This window comes from Harpia harpyja, chromosome 5 (assembly GCF_026419915.1).
Source record: "Harpia harpyja isolate bHarHar1 chromosome 5, bHarHar1 primary haplotype, whole genome shotgun sequence".
Taxonomy (NCBI): domain Eukaryota; kingdom Metazoa; phylum Chordata; class Aves; order Accipitriformes; family Accipitridae; genus Harpia; species Harpia harpyja.
Window position 1 is genome coordinate 41,633,987 of NC_068944.1, and position 23,342 is coordinate 41,657,328.

The window sequence follows — 23,342 nt, forward strand, 5'->3', positions numbered from 1 at the left end:
ACTTGTATTCAGCTATGGGGCACTAAATTACCCTGCACAGGTCTTCAAAACTCAGCTCAGAGTTTTCAGTTGCACATAATACATAGTATTCAAGCTGAGTCCATCCAGATACCAGGATGTAGCTTTATGCATGGACTGGTTTTGATATCAAGCACTTTTAAATGTCAAAGCTTCTTAGATAGATGTAAGAATACTTGCAATTATTCCCGTCTGAGAAGGTCAACTAGATCTACAATGTTAGGTCCTTTTGGTAACTAAAAGAGGGTTTGGGTTTGGTTTTTTCCCCCCTTTCTTGCTCCAAGAGTTCAATTACTTTCCAGTACCAGTGGAGATGTGATGGTATGAAGATAAAGCTGAAATGTTTCATGTGACAAACCGTTGGACTACGAGCAGGAATCAAACTGTCACATCTGAATCTGGTTCCTCCCGGCCCATACTTGAAAAAGTTTGTACTGTAGCAATCCAGAGGTAAATTTGCCTCATGCTGATAGGCATCTCTCTTGCCTTCTGTCCTTCACTTCAGTCTCTTAATGTCCTTGTAGTAGTTCAGTCTTGTCACCTAAATTGAGAATAACTCACAATTGGTGCTAATATTTACACCACTATTGAGACCGTTGGTCAAGAATCTGTGCATAGCAAAAGACAGTTATTGCTGTCTTCAAAATATTTAATGATTATCGTCATAAGCAATTGGAAATGACTAGTGGATAGATATTTTGAGAGCTTCTGTCCCCTAGATTTTTATTAAACCAGAGTAGAAACTTGCATTACTCAAACAAGTCTGAACTAATCAAATCTGAACAAGCTTTCAGAAACCTTATTTAAAATAAATACTTTTTATTAACAAAATGTTAAACAAATAGAATGCAATTCTGTCATCTTTGCTCACTGATTGCCTTTTGCAGTTCTGAAGACAATGATATTCTTAATTAAATACAGTGCTCCCTAGTCTCATAAAGGTTGTCCATTTGCTAAGTTCAAGTATTTTCTTAGAGAGGATGTAGGGTTTTTAAAATATCGCATCCTTGGTGTCAGTAATGTTTTACAGATAGGTAAAATTGTCACATCCTTGAACTAAAGCTTTAATACTTAAATGAAATATGAAGAATACTTCAAAAGCCTTTGATGATTTTATTAACAAATATGTTTTATTTAACATGTTATGGCATAAGATTAAAGTCAAAATTAATAAAGTAAAATATATGCTTTTGCAGATATTATAAGATCAAAAAAATAGTATTTTAAAAGTAAAAAAAACCCTCAACAAGTTGTTATATTCTCTGTGCTTTCATTATTATTCTTTCAAACATGGTGCTTATTCACTGTATTTCAGCTGCAAAGCTTCTGCTTTCACATCCGGCTCATTTAAGAATCTATTATTAATTCCTTTAAAACATGCAAAAAGTACGACTTCCAAGAAGAACAGCCACATAGCCATAGAGCTACAGAATTCACTGCAAGAATACCGATAAATAAAACATCAGTTAACATCAGTTAGTTACAGTTTAAGGCTAGATCCTTGGCTGGTGGCAATGGGCAGACACTGACTGCAGCAGAACCCAGATGCACCAGCCAACTGCCGGCTTCCAAGTTCCAAGTCATGGCAAGTTGCTTTGTCTCTCCATAAAGCAGAGTATTGTATATCTCAATAGTATTTCATTATAATTCTTACTCATCTCTAGGAAAGTTACATTTTCAAAGGCAATATGTTGATTTTGAGTCCACCCCAATTTATACATTTGAAAATAGGTTTCTCCGAACAGTTAAAGGAAACCTTGGGTCAAATTATTGCATTACATGAAAAAAAAAAAAATCACAAAAATGCATATACATGTGTATGTATACGTGCAGAAGGAAGCCACATTGCCACTTGCAGCATGGCCAGCTGCAACTGTATGCCATCTAGTGCTATAGACATGGGCCTGGTTTGGATCACAGAGTACATGAATGTACATATACATGAATGTAAACTTTATCCCTTGGTTCGAAAGACCCCACTAAGGGAAGCCTTACTGTTAGGGAAAGGAGTAAGGCCAGGGACTGTCTGGAAGTTGAATTTTATTTCAGGCACCTGTATGTGGACCTGGACTTGCCCCACTGAAGTTGCAGTATCAAAGCTTTATTGCAAAAAGAACAGACTATTTTACACCAAACTGGTAACTAAGTCAGTATATCAGCTTTATGGACTTCTGTAGAGCAGATATTAAATTATGTTTTCCATTTCCCACCACGTAAGTCTGGCAGAAACAATACCATATTTCCCATTAGCTTCTATAATTTTGAAGTGGCCAAGCTTAGAATGGCAACTGAATACACTGAAAGGCATCAGCACTGGGAGTAAAGCGCTCACTTCCAGCTCCTAGAAATAGCTCTCAATGACATTTCTTCAGCAGATGAAGAGTTATATTTTTAACTGCAAGCATGGTCTCTGTGCAGGTTGGTTTGATCAGCGTCTCGGGAAGTAAAAATCCAAAATGGCCGGTGTCACGCAGCTCAAACGCAAATGCGTAGGGGATGCCATTTTTGTAGGCCCAGTCCATAGAGCTACCAGAACTCACATCTGAGAGAGGGAATTCAGAGAAAATTTTAAAAAATGTTAAATGCAGGTCATGTTGAAAGCACCAGAGGGTTCTTGTGGCATTTTGTCTCCAGGCTTCAATGAATATACTTGCAACTCCAGCTATTGCTTGCCCTGATCCTGAACACCCTTCAGAGAAGGGCATGGTGAACGGTGCTCAGCACAATATAAATTAGACCCTTGATTTTCACAGGAAAAAAAATCAATAACTGACTTTTTTGTGTAAAGCAAAACTTTAATAAAAGAGAACATTTAGAATAAAACTTCAAACTGTTCTTGTCCCCAGGTGAGTGCAGTCGAAAACTTTGCTTCCACAAAGATCTCCCAGCTGGACTGGGGCTCTGCACGCTCCTGGGTTTAACTTGGGTTTTTTAGGCAATTCCTTTGCAGGGAGAAGGGAGAAAATTGATAAAGTAATCTACATTCTCCTTTTCAAAGTGCTTTTAAAATTCTTTTCTCTTCATTTCTGTCCTGTTTTCTCACCATTTCCTTACAGCATGAGAGCATTTGCATAGGTGGTGTCTAATATTAACAAACCTTCCCGAGGAAGTGTGCTTCTTATGCTTTCGTTATCTCCATATGTTGATTACCCAAGACACTTATATTTATATAAAGATCCATCTCTCACGTGGTCTGCTGTCTTCTGTGCAATTCTGGCATTAACTTACACTGCTCTTCCTTTGACATAGTGAGTGACTGCACTGTAATGAGCACAAGATGACAACTGTGCTGTGAGATGGAGGCCCACAATAAAGTGGAGCTCTAGCCAAAACACAGCAACAGCAGAGGAGATGCAGGAGGTTACTTGTGAAAAATCTTGCTATTTACTTAAGCTTCTCACTTTTTCAATGTCTGTTATCATTACCAAGAGCATTCAGGCCTCATAGTTTCAGTAAAAAAAAGTGTCTTGTTGAAAACTATTGAACTTCTTTTTCTCTTACCTGTCTACGTGGAGAGCTTGCCTGACAAATGTTGTTCCCTATTTAAAAGGCATATTTTAAAGATATTTTGTTATAGGGAAAAATGCATTTGAAATTTCTCTCTGAAAAATGGAAGTTGTCCAAATAAAGATACTGTTGCTATCATTTACCATCATCTAGACACAGAGACATTTGAAACCTAGCTTTTAAAGACATCACCCTAAATTTTAGGTGATGTCCACAATTGCACAGAAGGAGAGGCAAAGTAATGGTGAAAAACAAAACATAGTTTGAATTATTTCCTCCCAAATATTTTATAACTTAGTAGTGCATTTAAAGTGCCTGATAAAGGTATGCTTTTTAAGATCTTGTTTTATCTTTTTTTTTTTTTAATCTGTTTTTATATGTTCTGAACATGTTATTTGCTGGCTTTCGCCTCTCAAATGCATTGCATTTTAATCTCTTTTATTGCATCGAGTTAATCTTACTGCAATCAACTGACTGAATCAGTCACAAAACTTCATCTTCCGCCTTCCTCACCATCCACACCTGGAACAAAGTTCACTTTAAACACTGTTTGCTTTCTCTGTTATAATAAGGGCAATCTCCTCACTATAGGTAGGTCAAAGTCACAAACCTGTGCCAGAGGAAAACTTACACAAAGTGCTAGATGCAGGACCGTATCTGTATCTTATACCATAGGCTGACTGAAGAGCGTTAACAGCATTATAGGCTGCTGATTCCTGTGGGGGGAAGAAAAACAAATATATAAATTAGACTTTGAATTAAATACTGTAATGTGATTGGAACCTGAGCTATGGATCATTGACTTCCAGTGTAATGCTGTGTTCCATGAGTCCGTGGCAGCTAATTTAAATTTATTTTAAAGGATAAATGCATTATTTATTTTTATTGACAGCAATTCCCTAATTCCCTGAAAAACTTGGTTTGGTATTTTCATGGCATAAAGAAGCTCACTGCACCGCGATCAGCCATTAAGTATTTGTAATTATAGATATATACCAATTTAGTGACACAACAAATTTAGGCAACATGTGAGACCATGAGATGAAATAATCTCTTTTTTATGCAGTTTAAAAGCCATGCATGCATTTTCTGCCAGTAGCTGTGGATGCATTTCCCAGTCCACTAAACCTCATCTCTGCTGGGCTTGTGAAGGAGAAATGATCTCTTGGTGACACTCCATAGTGGTTCAGTGAGCAGAGTGGGAAGAAGGAAGGAGGCGAATTTCACTCCTGAATCTCTGACGGACAGGTGAATGTTCACTGCTGGTCTAACTTTCTCCGGGGTCAGATGATATAGGCTTGGAGAACTCTTTCCACTATTGCAGAAATGTGATTTCAGTACTGTATGTGGAAAATCAGCACCTACATTTCAACACCCATATGGATACAGTCTGTTTAGGAGGTTCATGGCATCCTGTGAAACTGGGTGCAGAAGGCCTGGCCCATGGCAAGTTCTGAGGGTCACACATGGATAGTGCATCTGAACACAGAGACAGGATGCACGTATTCAAAAGAAAAAGGAATATTATAATCCCACAGAAAAGGATCCTGGAGAATGTACAGTGAAGGCTGGGAATATCTAGGAAAACACAGAGCCATCTTCCTGTAGAGAGCAGGAAATGAACATCTTTGGAGCTAGAAACTGCTGGACTGTGAACCACTGGGTAAAGCTGCTATGATTGTTTTATTTCTATGAACTGAAGAGATGCAGGTTTCAGTTTATGCAAGTCTTCATGAACTTGGTCCATACCTTGTTATTCATGAGGCACTAGATGAATGCACTGGGGAGGGATTACTCTATACTTGCCTTTCCGTTCATACATTTTCCCTAACCTTCCACTTTTTTGCCATTGTCAGGAATTGGGATTCTGGCTTAATCCTCGGTCTGACCTGTGCAGGCATTCCTGCTGGGGGTCTTTGTCTGCCCGAGTAGAGAAGCCAGAGAAACTTGCTTTAAAATGTCATTCCAGAAAAAAAAAAAAGAAAAGTTTATTTTCACTTAGTGGCCACGAAGTAGGGCTTTGGAGAGTTTATTTTATGCTGAGAACCGCTCCTAGCAAATGAAAGAGCACTTTTTTATGCCATTATAAAAATCTGTTAGGCAGAACTAGATTTTTTGTCTGTTTGTTTCTCAGCACAGGGATGACAGTGCTGGATACTGACATTTTCAGCTGGCCCCTTCTCTTCCTCTTGCCACCTCCATGAGAGAGTGCGTGGAGGCAGGGACTGCTGAAGTCAATGCTGCTGGGAACTTCTGCTGGCTTGGGACGTGGTCGCCAGCCGGTGTGAGGGGTAACCTCTGACTCACCCTAACACCAAAGATGAGGAGGTGGGAGGAGGTCCGAGGAAGGGGGAAGTGCTGTCACTTGGGACTTTTCCTCCTCTTACAGATGCCTCAACTTCTGTGAGTCACGACACACAAGACCCACGACGGGGTCAGAGGTGTTGGACGCCGTGAGGGCGGCGGGGTGGCAATGCAAGGCCACGGCGGTGGCAGCGGGGCCTTGCAGGGCTCCGGGGAGTGGGAAGCTCCAGCTGCAGCCTGGGGCTGTTGTCCGGTGCCTGCACTGAAGCCCCAAGTACCAGGCTCAGTTGCTCAACAGAAATTTGGCAAGCAGCTGTGCCTACCGTCGCAGGGCCGTGGTGCGGAGCTGGGACGGCCTGACAACAGGCCTGACGCCAAGGGAGTGAGAGGCAGGGCTCAGCTGAGGGAGCTGAGATGGGTGGAGAGCAATGTCCTGGTAAACGCGTGATGGAAAGGAGAACATAGCCACAAAGGAGAAGACTCCCTGTGCATGACTTACGCGTTGCACAGCAATGAGACAACAGAAGCAAGCCCTGTTGAAATTCTTCTGAAGAAATAGTTTGGCAATGCCCATTTAAAATCAGCACAACAGTACTGGGTTCTGTGCAGAGGCAGCAACCTTCTGGAGGCCAGAGTGGGAGTGACCCAAGTCCACGTCCACCACGTAGGCAGGCGTTCCTGGGCACTGTGAACGCGATGCTCTTAGCCTTGAGGGGTGCTGCTTGCTTTCACTGTTGGAGTTATGTGCCCAAAGAAGGGGACAGTTCTCAACCGCATCATACTGCACAGGTTGGATCCTGAATAAATCCAGGCAACCAGTCTTTGAACACCCTCAAGGAGAAAGCTGCACATAAAATTACCAGATTTTTACAAAAAGACATACACAAACTCAGTCATGCCATATAAATTCACTGCAAACACTAAGGCAAATGACTGTATAGGAAGAAAGGGGATGAAAAGTAGGTGGAATTTAAACTCTGGAGATGGATGAATGTTTCTGCTGGTTTTTTTTTAATCTAAAAGCGCACTTTCATTTTAAGTATCTTAAAAGAACAGATTTCAGGACACTGCTAATAAGAGAGTTGTGCCTAAATTAGAACAGAATATGCATGTTGTGATCAGTACACAGCTCTCCAGTTTCAAAGCAACTCTGAATAATTGAACACTAATCAAAGCGGTAACTGACAGCTCACTAGAATGATACGACCCAGACAGAAACATCCTTTCTTCTGCTCAGGATTAATTGTGGACCCCTGTTAGCACCAAATGTTATTTATCTACTAGGTGTGTGGAGTCCTACAGTTGTCCACTGTACACAGTTCGTGGAGACCAACAAAGCTTGTTCCATCAGCAGCAGGAAGCAGAGATCTGCCACTTTCCAGCTCACTGTGATTTCCGAAAGAACTGGAGAATCTGAAACCTCAGCCTCAGTCACCATTTTCGACACTTCAAATATTAAAGACTATTCATTTAGGAGGCACCAGGTGATGGAGCCTTTGGCTGTAGGCAAATATTAAAACACACAAATAAATAAGCAACAGTATTCCATTCATTTTCTCTGTGATCCCCATAATGAGTTTTCTAAATAACAGGAAATTACTTCAGTTTCTTACGCTAACCTCCCTGTTCTTTTTGACCCACTGCAATAAAAAGAAGTATAGAGTCCAAATACTAGCAAAATATTTAGAACTGGGATTTGGCTTCCATTTGTCCAGGGCTGTTGTCTAAAACAGTGTCTTTCTTTGTCCCTTTAGGTCTGTGCTGTACTCCCTCTGATGAAAAGCCTGATGCAAGGTCTCACAAACCTGGGAAACACCTACTACACATCAAAAACTGGGTTCCTTTGGTCTAAAAGCTGTGGATGGAAAGACAGAGTGTGTGTGCTGAGGGGCAGTTACTCCCTGTCTCGGAATGGAAATCACCCTTGAGCAACAAGAACAACGTGTACTAAAGATTCACTGGTATGTGTGAAAACTCTCAGTTAGAGACTCCTTTTCCTTACAATGAATTTCCTGACACAGCGTCTGCTGTTGCCTTACGTTACTCTGGATATTTTCATCAGATACCCAGTAATCATCTACTTGCAGAGAAGATGCTGATTCTTCCTAACACCACGTCTTTACCTTCTGCTGTGTTGTCTGTTCTTCAAAAAATATTCTTGCACCTGCTGGCCTTCAAAGGAATGAGATCCTGTGGTTTTAAATTCCCAGTCTGTTTTTTGGTAAGTAATAGCCACCAATTCACTTGGGGAGCTTCTTTCTCTTTGCCACTTCCCAAAAGAGGGTGGAGAAGGTAGAATAAAAAGAAGATTCATGGATTTATTCACAGTCAGTGCAGGGCTGGGTGGTCAGTCCCCACAAGTGTCATATTTTCAGCTCCTCTGGCTGCTTAGTTAGCTTCTAATTTGCTCTGTTTCCCAGGAATGACATCAGACAGGAGAATTTTTAGTAGCTGCTGAATTAAGTGTCTTAACAGAAATAAACCCACAAAGAGAGTTTAGTTTGTAGAGTGCTGGCTGCTCAGCCTCCTGGGAGGGCAGCTTAGTGAAACTTCAGCAAAGCTCCAGGGACTGACAACATCATTTATTCTGCACAGCATAAATCTAAGGTGCAGTTAAGCTCCTTTGAAGTGAACTAGCTTAAACTGGTAAGTTAAAAGTCACTGCAACTTTCAAGGCCAAAATGGGAGATATATGGACAATGTAAGTTTACTGGGGACTAAGGGCAAAAGAAAGAGGCTTGCAACTGGTTGGTACAATGTGTGTCTGTGAGCAGGAGCAAAGTAAAGCTTAGCCACGTTTCCCTAAGAGAATAAGCCATGGGGAGGGTTTTATGTACAGGAGACTGGCTAAAAACAGACCTCAGACTGTGAGCAGAGGGGATAGTTCTTCTGCATTTGGATGAGCATGGAATACGTGAAATGTACATATCTGTAAATTGATAGGCTTGCATCAGAAAAAGTTGTCTTATTAATTTATTCTTCTAATAGACAAAAGCCACTGATGTTAATTAACTGCTTGTCTTAAAGTATTAAGAACACTATGTCTGAGCGGGATGATACATAAAGCAATCGAAGCTTTACTTTTGGTGAAATCTACTAGATTTCTCCTCTAATTGATAAAGATAAACCATTTCAATTTTATTTTGTTCATAACATTGAGGATGATCTTCTTTGTGCTCCTAGTGTTTAAGTTCTGAGCATGAAGGGACAGAATTTCAGCTAGATGCCCAAGGACTTAACTACATAATTCCCATTACAGTTAATTAAATAAAATGATAATAACTATAATTAAAATCCAGGGATTTATCCTATAAAGTAATTTAAAGGGACTGATGGATGGAAGGCACTATACCATTTTAATCAAACTGCCGCTGACTCACTTTGAGTGAAGGTTATATAACCAGAAATGTGATTCCAAGCGGATCCAGAATAAATACCACTCAATATTAAATATGTGCAAAGTATTGAAGAAACAAGTCTCCTCTCAAAACAAAAGGTACCAAAAAATATTATGTAGGGAAGAAGTTTTCCCAAGTTTTAATGTACTTACCACACAGCTGAAGTTTGGAATAGTTGCATATTTGTAAGAGTAAGGGTACAGCAGCATCTGTGCATATGCATGGAAGGACAAATAGGCTTTTATTTGTTTCCGATGTTTGCGGAGAAAATGAGCAACAGCCTTTACTTCAGGCTCAGACTCAGGAAAGGGACCACAGTAGGTGTCATCGCAGGGGTGAAATGAAGCACCTTCATCTAGAGATTGAAAGAGAAAGTTGATGGTGAACGAGCACAGAGAATTTCCAAGGGTCAACTTCTGGCTCAGCCTGTGTGGGCCTGTGTGCAAAAGTGTGAAAAGCAATAAACAAATTGCTTTCTTGTGACTGATGGGCATAAGCCAGTGGGACCTCAGTACAGCAATCTGCTTGTTCATCTAGTAGACACACCAAGCTGCCAATTGGCCAACTACATACAGTTCTCCCCAGAGGACATATTTTTAACCCAACGGAAAAAGAAGAACCTGACTTTATTGTATTTCCTGGCTTTCCATACAAGTTGCACATTTTATGATAGCATTCCAGTCTTAAAACTATTGAAGGGTCTCAACTGGTCAATTTGAAATCAGAGAGCTATACCTCTTTCACTAGTCACTGCCAAGACAAATCTAGCCTTTAAGAGCAGTTTAACATACTTGCTACTACAGACGTGGTTACAATGGTAGGTAGATAACCTCAACAGGCATTATTGGTTTAGTGGGCATGGTGGTGTTGGGTTACAATTGGACTCGATGATCTTAAAGGTCTTTTCCAATCTGAACGATTCTATGATTACCTGAAGAGTCTGGCTTAAAACATGAGAATAGTTCCTGACTACTGCCTATTTTTACTCTTGCAAACCTTCCAGGAAAAAAATGACAAGCCACATGGGATGATTGCTCAATTAACTAAAATACAAATCATCTCAGTTTGCACAGGGCTTAATTTTCCTTCAAGTTTGGGGCAGGGCTTCAGTTGCGAGGATATCTTTCATCACATCAACCTGCTCAGGTGGCAGTAAGCTGCAGAAGTGTAGCCTGCTTGTAACATCCAATGAGGTACTGAAAGATGAAACTCAGAAAAGGAGATGTGGCAGTGGCTCCTTTATCATCTAGCAATTCTGGATCTCATCAAGCCACTGTCTCATTTACAGCTTAAGGCCTGGGCCTAAAAGAACAATATTTATGCAAATCCGCTCTGCTCTTTTATCCACTGGGATTTCAAAATGCCACATGTTTTACACTGACCCACAGAATAATAATAGTTTTGCTGTGACATTCCCTGGTGTCATCAGGGACTTACAGAAGCAGTGTTTCATTTGCTTTCCTTTGTATAGTAAGTACTGCCATCTTCAAATAATAAGAAAAGAGCAGTGTGTGAGAAGGCATAATATTATGAACTAAAACAGGGTTATGCAATCAACCTAATGTGAAAAAAATTAAAAAGTGGAAGAATTTCATGCTGCAGCTTCATTTGTAATATGAAAATTGAGGCTACCATTCAATGGCCACAGGTGGGGATTTCAAAAGGTATTAGTGCTTAGATTGCAGTGGATATGGAAAGGTTATATAGAGGGCAGATGGTCTCCTCCCTGCAGAACAGATGGCCACCAAGTCATCCAAATCCCAAGAGCACTCTGCCTCGATGTCTTGTCAGATAATATAGCTAAAGGAGAGCTATTTAACAGAGCCTCCGGCGCCTTTGCTTTTTTTTATGGATACTTCATCTCCTGTAGCAGTGTAGTATACTGAATCATGAAAACGGACATCACAGTTAATGAATGGCAGAATCCTACAAGCTAATGAATGGTAACATAACCCAATGGTAAAATATGACTCAGTTTAGTGACTTTCAGTGAAGAAAAAACTCTCTAAACTGTCCAGCCTTCTATCGTGAGCCATTTGCAATCCCAGCTGTAGTTAATGCCTTTCCTTAAGTGAAGCTGGCTGGTAGTAAAAAGAGAGGGTTTGGTGGCCTTGGATAATGTAAGGATAGCCTCAACTTTCCTACTGGAAGTTCTTTTGAAGTAACACAAGAAAGAAAAAAATGATATAGTACGTATCAACTCCTGTGAAATTTCTGAGTTACAGTTATGAGAAGAAAATGCAATTGCATAAAACGTTACCATGCTGCCTTATTTTTGTACCTGATAGCATACCAGGGGAGGACAAATATCCTCCAACATCTACCATGAGATCAAATGTACAAAGGAAACGTGTGCAGAGACTGATAAAACCAATGCTTTGGTATGGTAGAAAGACTGGGAGGATGGATGAGCTGGAGCATGATTCTCAAACTTCCTCGCAGCCACTTCTTCTGCCAGTGTGGGGTACTGTCCTCAGTGAGCAATGGGGTGCACTGGAAAATGGGATGCACTGGAAATTTTAACTCCCACTGCTGCTCTCTTGGGGGCTTCGGATGCAACCCCTTTAACTGGATTTGCCCTATGACATAATTTAGTTCTAAGTAAGTACCTCATTATTTGCTTTAAAATTGCTATTTATTTCATGAACATTAAACCATTGTGCTAGTTATTGCACATATGTATATACTGCAAGGAGCATTTCTACTCAGAGATCTTGCTGTCAGTATTCACCTGGGTCTGTGTGCAATTTCTGTGCACTATTTTGGGTACAGGGTGCTGCAGAGTAAAATCTACCACAACCAGTGATATGGCCCTTTTCTTGGTCCCTAGAGAATACAGAAGCAACATCATAAAGCTTACATCAAAGTCCTACACTAGAAGGGAAGAGGAAAGCAGAAGGGATGCTGTGTTATCTTTACCAACTAGCTCACTGCAGCTAGCATTCAGTGGCTTTGCTGGGGCTGGATTCTGCCACAACTCACCTGCCTGGAAGCCCCACAGTGAAGTTCAAGCCTGTCTGCAAACTGCAAGTGCAACGGAACTGAATTAAAAGGTTTTTAAAAGCATATGCAGCATTAAATGTTAAACACCCCATGATTATCAAGCCTCAAAGTGTGATATGATCCAGATTCTTCTCTGCCTCATTTAGTGTCAGATTAATGAGAACATAGGGTGCTGGGTGAGGATCTTCTGAGCACCAGTCAGCCCAGTTCATGAAAGAGCTCTTTATTCTCCAGCAAAATAGAGAATGAGACAGAGTTTGGGGTCCTGTGAGGGAAGCAGAGCATGTGCTTGGTGGGATGATGAGCAACTTTGAAGGAATTTTTATTTTTTAAACTCGGGGTGGGGACCTGTCTTTCATGTTCGGTGGAGGGCAGAAATGCAACAAGTAGTGGACTACAACACATAATGCGTGTGTGTCATGTTATAGTTTCACTCAGCCTAGAAAAAATGTTTTTTACTGAAAACTAAGCAAACATTTTCAGGACTGAGTAAAAAGTATGCTTTAACACAGTGGCTAGGGAGCAGGATTAGGGAGGAGCAAAGTGATTTGAACCCAAGAAAGATGAATTAGGCATAGAAAGATAATGCACTGTGTGAGTATTAATGTTGCACTGATAGGTACCTATAATATGGTTCTGAAGACTTTGTCAGAAAACCATTCATTCCAACTATGCCGGTGGCTATCTATCTTCTGAACAGTAAATGTATGTCCCCCAAATACCTGCAGTTGTGACTTACGCACTTAAGTAAAAGATGGTAACTGTGATGCAGGACTTTTTGGTTCATTTTTGCATTATTTTTGCAGCATAAAATTGCCTTAAAGATCGTGATAGCAGCCATGGGACTGTCTTCTGTAGTGGAAGGATTCTCAGCTAACACAGGCTTTCTGTAACTGCCTCTGTTTCAGCTCCCTCCTTACTGCAAGTAGAGTCGAAAAAAATTGGAAGCATATTTCACAGGTCCATACTGTATTGAATGCATGCTTCTGTTCACTGTCACCTCATTTGTAATCTCCCCAGGCAGATTATTTGCACTTACTTTTATCCTTACAGTTCTCAAAAATCTACTTAAAGAATCCAGTCGCCGCAAGACAGACTGTACAGTGCTTGAAACATCTAGAGAGTTCCAGTGGAAGAGGGACAGGCTAAAGGGAGGGCCGTTGCACTAGCACTATGCAAACACAGTTTCTGTCTTTACAAGTTTATAATGTAAATAAGGAATGCTGGAGGAGAAACCAGCTGTACACAGAGGTGAAGGAAGTTGCTCAAGATGGGAAGGCAGGCCAGCAGAAGAACCAGTTATATATTGCTGTATTTCACAACAGAGTGCTATTATTTTCTGCTGCACCAGAACTTGTACAGATGCTTACTCCTGTATGACTTGCTGTAAGATTTAATATAATACCATTTCTCCCTCAGTGGACCCATTCCAAATTGTCTGCTAGTATTTCATTACTGCTGCATTCTCTATGCAAAATAGAGGTAAATTTTTATGGAAGTATTTACAGAAGTGCTGGGAGTTTAAAACTGGATCTCCATGCATTTAGAAGCACCTTCTTTCTTTATTAAATCACTAATAATAATGGCCTTAAAATATTCTCAGACATTCTCTGTGAGGCCAACAAAGCAAGTCTGACATTTCCTAAGCTAAAGCCATTTCAGAAAATTGACGAATTAAATAAAATGAAGTTTGAAATATTTCCTAAAGCTGTAGTCAGGTAAATTATGAAATGTGATGGGCCAGGCTCAATGCTGTGCTTCAAATTATTTACATGATTGCAGAAATACAGAATAGCTGTATATGTGTTTTTTTACTTTTGCCACACTCACCATGACTTTTTACTTGTGATGAGATGTGTTTTTCCAAAGTTCAGGACTTCTGTTTTTTTAGAAGCTATAAGAAAGATTTGAGCCTTGGCTTGTGGCTTTATGGGAAAGTAGCTTCAACTTTAACCGTGGAAAAGAGAACACTTCACAATGGATGTGACCTAACCTACTTAGACTGTTGGATAATTAAATACAGGGTAATCTGAACTGGTGGACCAAAGTACCTCCAGACTTACCACACCATTTCACCTTCCAGTTGCGATTAGCATCAACACCATGACAGGGAAACCTTGTGTTCTTTGATCTTGTTTTTCTCCAAAATCGATCCTAACATAAGTTATAAAATAGTTAAATAGCAGTATTACTACATTTTGGCAAAAATCTATTTATTTGTACACATAACAAACCAACCCTGGTAAACATATTGAGTATTATATTTTAACTGCAGTAATTTACTTCCGTTTTGCATGCCACAAAGTGATGGACCAGATTATACAGAAATTCACGTTTGAATGATGTAACAACCATTTGATCTGAACAAATTGTCTGAACAATTTTTTGAGTAATACTACTGATACTACTTACATTTGTCCAGCTAAAATGATATCCATCCACATTAAATACAGGCATGATATAGAAATACAGCTGAGTTAGCATCTTTCTCATGGCAGGATCAGTCTGGTATGTCTGAAGAGCCTAAAGCAGAAAAGCCAAAGCAAGTAGTTTCCATAATAAAAATAATTTCCTGATTAAGTATTGTGACAGGCTAAGACAGTCACTTGGCCTTTGGCAGGACAGAGACCTGATCTCACGGCACCACTGACATCCTTAGAACTGTACTTGAAAGGCTGACATCTTCCTGCAAATGTGATTAAAGGCAGCACGTGAACATGTGAAAAAGGTGTTCAAAAGACCCTATTCTCTCTGCTTCTTTGTTACTTTCAACAGCCAAGAAAATACAACTCACATTACAGAGAAGCAAATGCATACAAAGTGTTTCTTGATGTAAGAGCTGAAGGTCAGTGGAATAGATTCTTAGTTGAGGAAACGAGTTTAGCTCCTGTAAGACAATGGATTGCTGTTGTTTCCACCACCTGGTGAAATCATGCCCCATGATTTGGTGGGGTCAGAGTATGTCTTAAAGCATTTAAGGCTTACATTACATAAGCTTTTGTTGTATTCAAAGTAACTTACTATATGCACAATCACCAATACAGGCAGCTTATTCCTTTATAATTTAGAAAACCCACTACTTCTGGAGAACCTCAAGTATAAAGGTTAGTAGAGGAAGTCTAGGTAGGAAAAGTATTTTTTTTCCATTCTACATCTTAGAAAAACACAGCAAACCAGAGGCTCCTCAGCAGTTCTGTTTGCTAGTACCAGAGATGCTCCTTTACCAGTTTCGGGACGCTTGGGCTCCACACGCTGTAGCAAAAACTGTCCTTGTCACCTTGTCATAGCTGGGCATCAAACTTGCATCCTTCAAAGTTTAAGTCTTGATTCTGTAAGGTGCGGAATCAAGTGCTTCACCTGGCAGGCGGAAAGCATATCACACTAACAGTGGCTGCAGAGGGATGCCTGAGGCTGGCTCCTCTCCTCCTGGTGCTGTGATTACAGCCTTCTGCTCTGCAGTATCTCTGGCCCTTCAGATCCAAGAAGTAACATGTTTGGGGGGACAAAGGGAAATGTTTGCTCTGAAATAAACTAAGCTAAAAGCTTTTCAATTGACAAATGCCATGGAACAGTGTGAAGTACAAGAATTCAATACTGCTGGGATCCTAACTGTGCAGCCCTTTGGATTATTGAAGCTGCCACAGGAGCTGACAGATGCTTTTTGTGGAACACCTGTAAGAAATACCCATACAGTTGGACATGTCTGGGGCTGAAATTTACTCATGGAGGAGTCTGAACATTTTTGTCTTTACTGAGGGTCTAGTGAGACTTCTAAATACTTTTTCTAAGCTGTTCATTAACCACCTCTCTGTCATGCAGTGCTTTCTCCTCACCCAGCCTCAGCAGTGCTCTGCACGTGCAGGTCCTTCAGCCTCACTTGCAGATCCAAAGCAGCGCGTCATCCCTGTGCAAAGCCACCAAGTCACCCAGTGCTGCTCCACACCGAGCTCCTCTTCTGTTTCAGCCAGGTAAGAGAAGGGGAAGGTGAGCAATAGAGGGCAAAGGGGCTACAGCACAGAATGATATGAGACTTAGGCAGCAGATGGGACAGCATGGCGTGGAGCGCTGCGGGGTAGGATGAGATGCTGAAAGAATGTAGAGTTATCACAGGGGAGAAGAGGATGACAGTGGGCTTTTGAGGGGAAGCTTGGTGGAGCCATGGGCTGCCTGGGAAAAAGTCCCTGGCCTATGCAGAGGTCACAGGTCCCCTGGCCCATGCAGAGGTCACAGGTCCCCTGGCCCATGTGCCAGAAATTCCCCAAAGATTCTTAGCTGGAATGGTATTGCATTTAAATTCAATTTACTTGTATTAAGAAGCCACATCAAGGCTACAAATACATTTGGATAATAATATTGGTATTCAGGGAACTGCAGCCATAGTAAAAAGTAGTTTTGTCGAAACAGAAAGCAATGGTTATTCAAAAATAATGACTGTGAAAACAAGGGCTCTGTTTCATTGATGTTGCACATGCAGAAAACACATACTGAAGTAACTAGGGCTACTCTGTGCATTAAGCTAGCCTTGAACTTAAATCTTCACAGGATTAAAAGCCTATATGGTAAGTATGGATGTTAAATCTGTAAGACTGTTCTTACAGTGGAAACAGAACCAAGTTGTGCTCCAAAATGTGAGTCAAGGAAAATGAACATTTTTATCATGCATATTTCAGAGAGAAGTAATTTGGCTGGGGAGGAAATAAGGCACCACACACCACTTCCTTGACTTTTTAATGCTTTTCTCTTTTTAGACAATAATAACAAATAAAGCTCAGGTTGTGTTTCCATGGTGGGTATTTACATATCAGTAATAATGAGATTGGCATATTTGCTTGTATCTGTATTTATGTATGCCATTCTTTTGCTGTCAGTTTCATCTGTAATTATGCATTTTGTTACACTGTAGTGTAACTACTGTCTTTTAAACTGCAATACTTAAGAATAAACTCTTTAAAACACTTTTAAAATCATCTCCTTAAAATAACTACAGATAATGAATTAATTTAAGGTAATACACTCCTTAAAAATTGCATGGATGAGCTTTGCAAATTTTTCAGAACCTTTCCAAATTTGCAAATAGTGACATAATGAAAATATTTTAATAAAGACTTTTTAATGTTCAATATGTTTTAAATCCTGTGAAGAATACATTTTTCTTGCTAGGTAAAAGCAACACCAATTAAAAACCAAACCAAAACATAGACTTCAAAATGCCGAGCACCCTTACATTTTTTAAAGCTTCTCTGTGTTATTTTAACTGTCAGTGACAAAATACTGGGAGAGACTTTAGAAAGCATTATAGTCCACCGTAATACTCTTCAAAATTTTAAGTCTTAAAGTTGATTTAGAGCCAATTATGTCAATCATTCAATTCTGTTCTTTAAAGCATATATGGTTTATCTTAACAATTTGGTTACCCTTTTAGAGTAGCATTTCATTAAAAATGTAATGGACCTGGTGCAGCTTTCTTCTTCATGGCAAGTAAGAGTGTAGATGGTGTAACCTGGTGTAAGTGAGATGATATTCACTCTTTCTCCTGAAAATATTTTGTCCTTCATACTATTTTTATCTGGCAATTTTATTTGATACATGTAATCAGGCAACACAGGCTGTATAATCTTACCACCCTTAACAGGGAGGTCTTTGGCAATGTGCCTCACAGTTACTAAGGTGTGTCCTTGCTGGAGCAAAGCCCAAAATTTGCCTTTTGTGACGTGACTCAAATCCTCTGAACAACAACCATGCAAACCACACCCCCCCCGACAGCGCAGAAATATTTTCTCTTCACTATGACACAAGCAAGATGAATATAAACCATTAGTGAATTAACTAACTGCATTGTAGTTTGCACAGAGCTCTCAGAATACAAAGTAACGTGACTTTACATGGCTTGATTCTGCTTCCCCATCATGCAATCAATAGCAGCTTTGCTGCTGAATGCACAGAGAGCCAGACTGGCCCAATAAATGCTGAATAGTGTTATTAGTGAATGAACAGATGATACAGGAACCCTGCCAACACCATGCAAGCAATCTGCCTGGGGGATGGGGGAAAGGACCAATGATTAATAGGAGGGGGCTCGATCATCTGGATCAGCAGAGTGGTGGTTGTTGATAGAGCTATGCCAACTTAGGCTGGCTGAGGATCTGGTCTATAGGAATTTAATTTGGGGGATGAATTGAACAAAAGAGCTATATTGTAAAGTGCCAAGGCAATAAAAGGCAAGAGTTTAAAATGGATTTAGGATGCAGTTGGGCTTTTTATAAAGTAAGGGAATTGACTGAGAAGGACAAAGCAAGGAGACAGGGTTGAGAGAAACTCTGAAATTGCAGTTGAGCTTAATAACAATTTGCTGTCCCACAATTAATTATTATTAAATTTAAGGTAACAATCAGCTTTTGCTGTTTCTGGTTTTGAATTAAACAGTCACACGGAATTAAACAGTTACTATTTTAGCATAGGGAATTGACTCCATTGCTGTTCTACCAGAAATTGCACAAAAATGCTTCCGACAAACAGGATTAACTCTTCCATGCCATTATTAAGATATCAGTTAAAACATCCTTTCTGACAGTAACATACAATGTTTTACTATTGTCTGTACTTCTTACATTTTAGCAGGGTGACACTATCTGCCATTCAGGCCTTCATTGCCGCTTTATCAGTTTGGCAAGTTAGTAGTTAGTTCTGTCTCTGTACTTGGAAGCAGTACCTCTTTTTATCTCCATTTTCCCTTTTACTGCTAGTGTCCTGCTTTGGCACTCAAATCACAAGCAGAGTGGTAAGCCCGTTATTAAGGCTAAGATACAACCGAGTATCTAAAAACAAATGGCTTAAAACAAAGGGTCAAATTTTCAGGGCTGAAGCTTGAGCTGTGTCTGATTTATTTTTTTTTAACACCAAGCAAGATCTTCCTTCCTCTTTGGGAGCATTTCCCACAGTAGGAACCCAGCAACAACAACTGAGAAAGATGAGTGTGCTGCAACTACTCTGCAACACTCAGAAGAGAGCCCATAAAAAGAGTGTGAAAAGAAGGACCTGCAGGATCCCAAAGCCTTGCTTATGCTGCTACTTAAGGATGCAAATGGAGAAGTCGCTGAAGCAGAAAAGAGGCAGAGGGATGATGGCATGATTGACATGTTAGAGAAGCAAACAGCAGTTCCAAGAAGCTTGTGCAAGGCTGGGACCACCCAAGCAAATGAAGGATCTTGTGGGGAAGAAGCTGCATAGTTACACAGATCTTAGTGGAAATAGGAGACACAATTTCTTGGTTCCATTCTGAGAGGTACTACATAAAAACACCCTATAGGTCCCAAATAAGTCAAGGACTGTCTAGCAGAGAAAGGAAAGGCCTGAGTTATTCTAAAGCACTGTGAATACTCTGAAAGGGGCAACACAAATGTCTCTACTAGTAATTGCATGAAACTAAGGCCCACCAAGTTAGTGGAGACCCCCCCAAGATGTCTACGACAGAAGAATGTAATTCTTGACTTTTACGACCTAGTTATGTTGGTCCAGGGTAGTACATATTGAGGGCAACCCAACAGAACTCACTTGAATACATTGTTTAATTACATTGTTGAGACACAGTTAGATAATTAAGATGCAAACTATTGCTTGTAAGTCCATTTCTGGAACAACTAAATTGTCCAACACAGAACTTTTTCACAGTCCTTTCTCATGCTCAGTAGTGTTTCTCCATATCAGTAGTTTCACTGAGGCCCTAATTACTCAGCATCATCATACAGGAGTGGACCACTAAAATATAAAGAAGAATTTTTTCTCTAGGGCAAGTAATATGTTGGAACAACAATGTGAATTCTCTTCATGCCTTGAAGAAGAACATACTCAACAGCTTAAAAGCCTTCACAGGGTAGAATTTGAATGTCCTAGTGATTAATACTTACATAGGAGTTTGCACTAGCAAGTGTCATTGAAGAATTCCTACTACAGGCACAACACAGCTGGAGGGTTACCTTCATTTTATCAAGATGTATTCACATTGTGAAAAATGAATAGCTGCAAGCAAAATGAAAGTAATTTTTACCTTCATAAGATCATGGGTAGGCAGAAGGATGCAGCTGGGTAGCTGAAAGTGCACAAGAGAAATAATGCAGTACTTCCTTTTGGAAAACTGGAAACCATTTTAACTGGTTTTTTTGCCATCATGAAGATGTCACAGCAAAGGAAAGCACCTTCTCTAACTGTCTTACTGTTGAATAGAACCTGGGAAAATCCACCATGGACCAAAAGAGAAAGAAATACTGCACAGTTTGAAAATGGTTTGCCACAGCTGCTTTTAAAGCAATGCATCACATGCCTCGTTGTGGTGATTCCATGGTACTGCACTCCATGTTTTTGGCATTGGCTTAGCTTTTATCCATTAAAAAAAAAAGCATCACAACTGAGGGCCCTGTCTGGGAAACTCTTGTTGGTAGTGTTCACTGCTACTTTATTTTCCTCTCCCTCAGAAGTGGTGCACATTAGTAACCTCTGTTTTCAGTAGCAAGGACGTGTTGGAGAGGTGCAGATCCTCAGAGTGAAGTGGGATATAACATGGCTGCTGAAATAACTGAACTCATTCAGAACTGAACCAGCTGTGGAGTGGAGAGGGATGTTGAGTAGAAGCAGAAACTACACACACACAGGTGTGATTACTGCACAGAAACTTCAAATGGCCGGAACAGCATTTGGAGGATGAAAAAAATCATGAAGATAAAACAGATTCTGCATTTGTACCAGCACTTCTTGCTGTTGAAAGGCTGATGAATGAAGTACTGAGTGAAGAGGCTGGAAGAGGTGATCTGTCTGATGGAGGGAAAACAAATAGTGCTTCAGGCAGAAGCCCTGACAGAGAAGAATGAGTTAGCTAAAGATAAGTAAGGCTGAGTGTTTCAAATATAGATGCTGCAGGATAAAACAGATGGATTTTTCCTCCAGATAATGGATATATAGGGAGCACTCGGAGAAGTCAATTTTTTTCTGAGGTTAGGCAGCCAAAAAGACAGCTGGGGAGACTAGAGTCTGGCAAACAATAAAAATTAAGCTCCAATGATTGCATTGCATTTAATGAAAGAGCTGCAGAGCATTTGTGGAGAGATCTGTCACCAGGTGACTGGTCCTTCAAGGTGAAAAAAGCCCAGTCTTCACAGTGGCATCATCACTGGCAGCTGTGAAGGAGGCTGCAGGGGGCCAAGGTACAGCCCTTAGAAACTTCTGGCCTTCTTAAAACAAGGGTGTACTAAAAATTGATGAACAGGAGGAAAAATCAGATAGGAAGATTTCACAGAGCAAGAAGATGCGATGGTTTAAAGAGTAACAAAAAATGTCAAGTCAAACTAACATCAGCTGAAGAGCTTTAGCTGAAGGGAACAGACCTTGGAAAGAAGAAATGTATCCAGCTAAAAGGTGAAAGGAAAAAGCTACAGGTACAGCATTTGTTTTGGCCTTGCATGCTTCTGATTCACTTTGGAATATTTCAAATTATTTCAAAAGCTCTTCAGGTTTCTCTGAGCCAGCAGTCAAAGATATGTTAAGAACAGTTGTGTATCTGTCCCCAGGAACAGGAGTGGCATAAATGTGGCATAAATATAGGGAGAGGCAGTCAGGTCCTTGCTTTCTTTCCTCTATGGTTCAAAACTTCTGCTTGGAGAACTCCAAAAAATGGAGATGGAAAGCCTATCATAGGGAGTGAACTACATTGTCTCAAAGAATAACTAAATACAGGTGTAAGGAGCATCCTTTAAATTAATGTTAGTCTGAAATCCTGCATTGTGGGAACGTGGCATTTCAGCTGTACCTGTTCAAAAGACTTAAGTCTGTTGACAAGTGTTAGGTCAAGCGTATAATCTTTAACAAACATCAGTGTGTTGCTTCACATTAACTATCTTACAGACTCCCAAGATCAGACTATTTCTGAAGTGGGTGAAAAACTGGTATCTGAATTTCCTAATCAGCCAGTATTTTGAGGCTCTGGTAGTTATGGATAGCAAGGGGAAATGAATTTTCTGACTTCTAAAGAATTACCAGTTTTGATGGAGTTCAGCAAGACCCAGATATCATCCATAATGTGAAGCTGTTTTCCTGACAGTGTGGACTTCAGCACTGGAATGAATGACTGAGTGCTGCTCTGACTGTTGATGCAGCATATTGCAGATGTTTTGTCCATCAGGACACAGACTATGGAATTTTGCAGAATGAGTATAAGTGCTACACTCGCTTTCAGCAGATCTTAAAGTAGGAATACTTATAGCTTTATGGCCTTCTGACCACATAGCCTGCATGGCGCAGAAGAAGAGCCAACCCTTTTTAACACTGATGCTGTCTGGGTCTCCTGCTTGGACCTGTGTCTGATTGCACTGTTGTCCTTATTCAGTTCTATATATGTGTATGTGCTGTTATTTTAGATATCCTGTCTTTACAGTCAAGCACTTCATAAACATTCCTGAGGAAGAATCTGAGGTCCTAAACCCTGCAAAATTCCTGGTAAAGACTTGTCTCTGGGGCCAGGTCCACAAGCCTAATAGCTGGCTAACTGGCAGTATGCATCCCATATGCATCCACAAGGTGACTCATAAATCAGTCTCAAGCTTAGAATAGTGGGGGCAGGTGTTGCCATTTTGCATCTTGGACAGTCTGTGTGTCTGTCTCAGCTCATTATTATGGAGTGAAAAGACAGGATTCAGGCCTGGTTTTGGCAACAATCAATACCAAAGTCAGCATTTAAAAAAAGGCCCCTAGCCTTTAACTTCTTTTCCTAGGGTCACCTCTCTGCTCCCTGGGTGCACGATGAAGCACAAACACATCATCTTGAATAATTTGGGAACTCATATAGGGGATCATAGAACACCCACATTTCAGAATTTGGACTTTCAGCCACACATCTCACAAATTAAAGTATACAGAGCATACTGATATTCTTTTCAGATTTGGGATTCTTCTGAGATGAGACAGCTATTATGGCCCATCTTTAAGGGATGATACAGTGCTGCAGGATGAGCAAGGCTTCAGAGGTGCAGATTTGGATTCCTCTACTATACAGCTCCTTTCCAGTGGGCCTGTGGATAGGGGTGAGGGAACATTCATGGATAGTCTAGCAAGGTCAATGCCCAAACT

General features: G+C 40.4%; 1 protein-coding gene and 1 long non-coding RNA gene across 2 annotated transcripts in view; one reads left to right on the forward strand and one right to left on the reverse strand.

Moving 5' to 3' along the window:
* The first annotated feature begins 337 nt into the window (after positions 1–337).
* LOC128141727 (uncharacterized) lies at positions 338–14,577 on the forward strand. Its single transcript, XR_008235159.1, has 3 exons — positions 338–468; positions 7,584–8,054; positions 12,060–14,577. It is a non-coding gene; the product is annotated as an uncharacterized LOC128141727 (long non-coding RNA).
* The window catches only part of CPA6 (carboxypeptidase A6), a 32,929-nt gene continuing 11,542 nt past the window's right edge, over positions 1,956–23,342 (reverse strand). The window contains exons 5-9 of the mRNA XM_052786800.1: positions 14,643–14,753; positions 14,294–14,384; positions 9,380–9,582; positions 4,157–4,241; positions 1,956–2,560 (exon numbers count right to left, since the gene is read on the reverse strand). Coding sequence (XP_052642760.1) covers positions 2,373–2,560; positions 4,157–4,241; positions 9,380–9,582; positions 14,294–14,384; positions 14,643–14,753 — 678 coding nt within the window. The 3' untranslated portion in view covers positions 1,956–2,372. The remainder of the gene's footprint in view (positions 2,561–4,156; positions 4,242–9,379; positions 9,583–14,293; positions 14,385–14,642; positions 14,754–23,342) is intronic.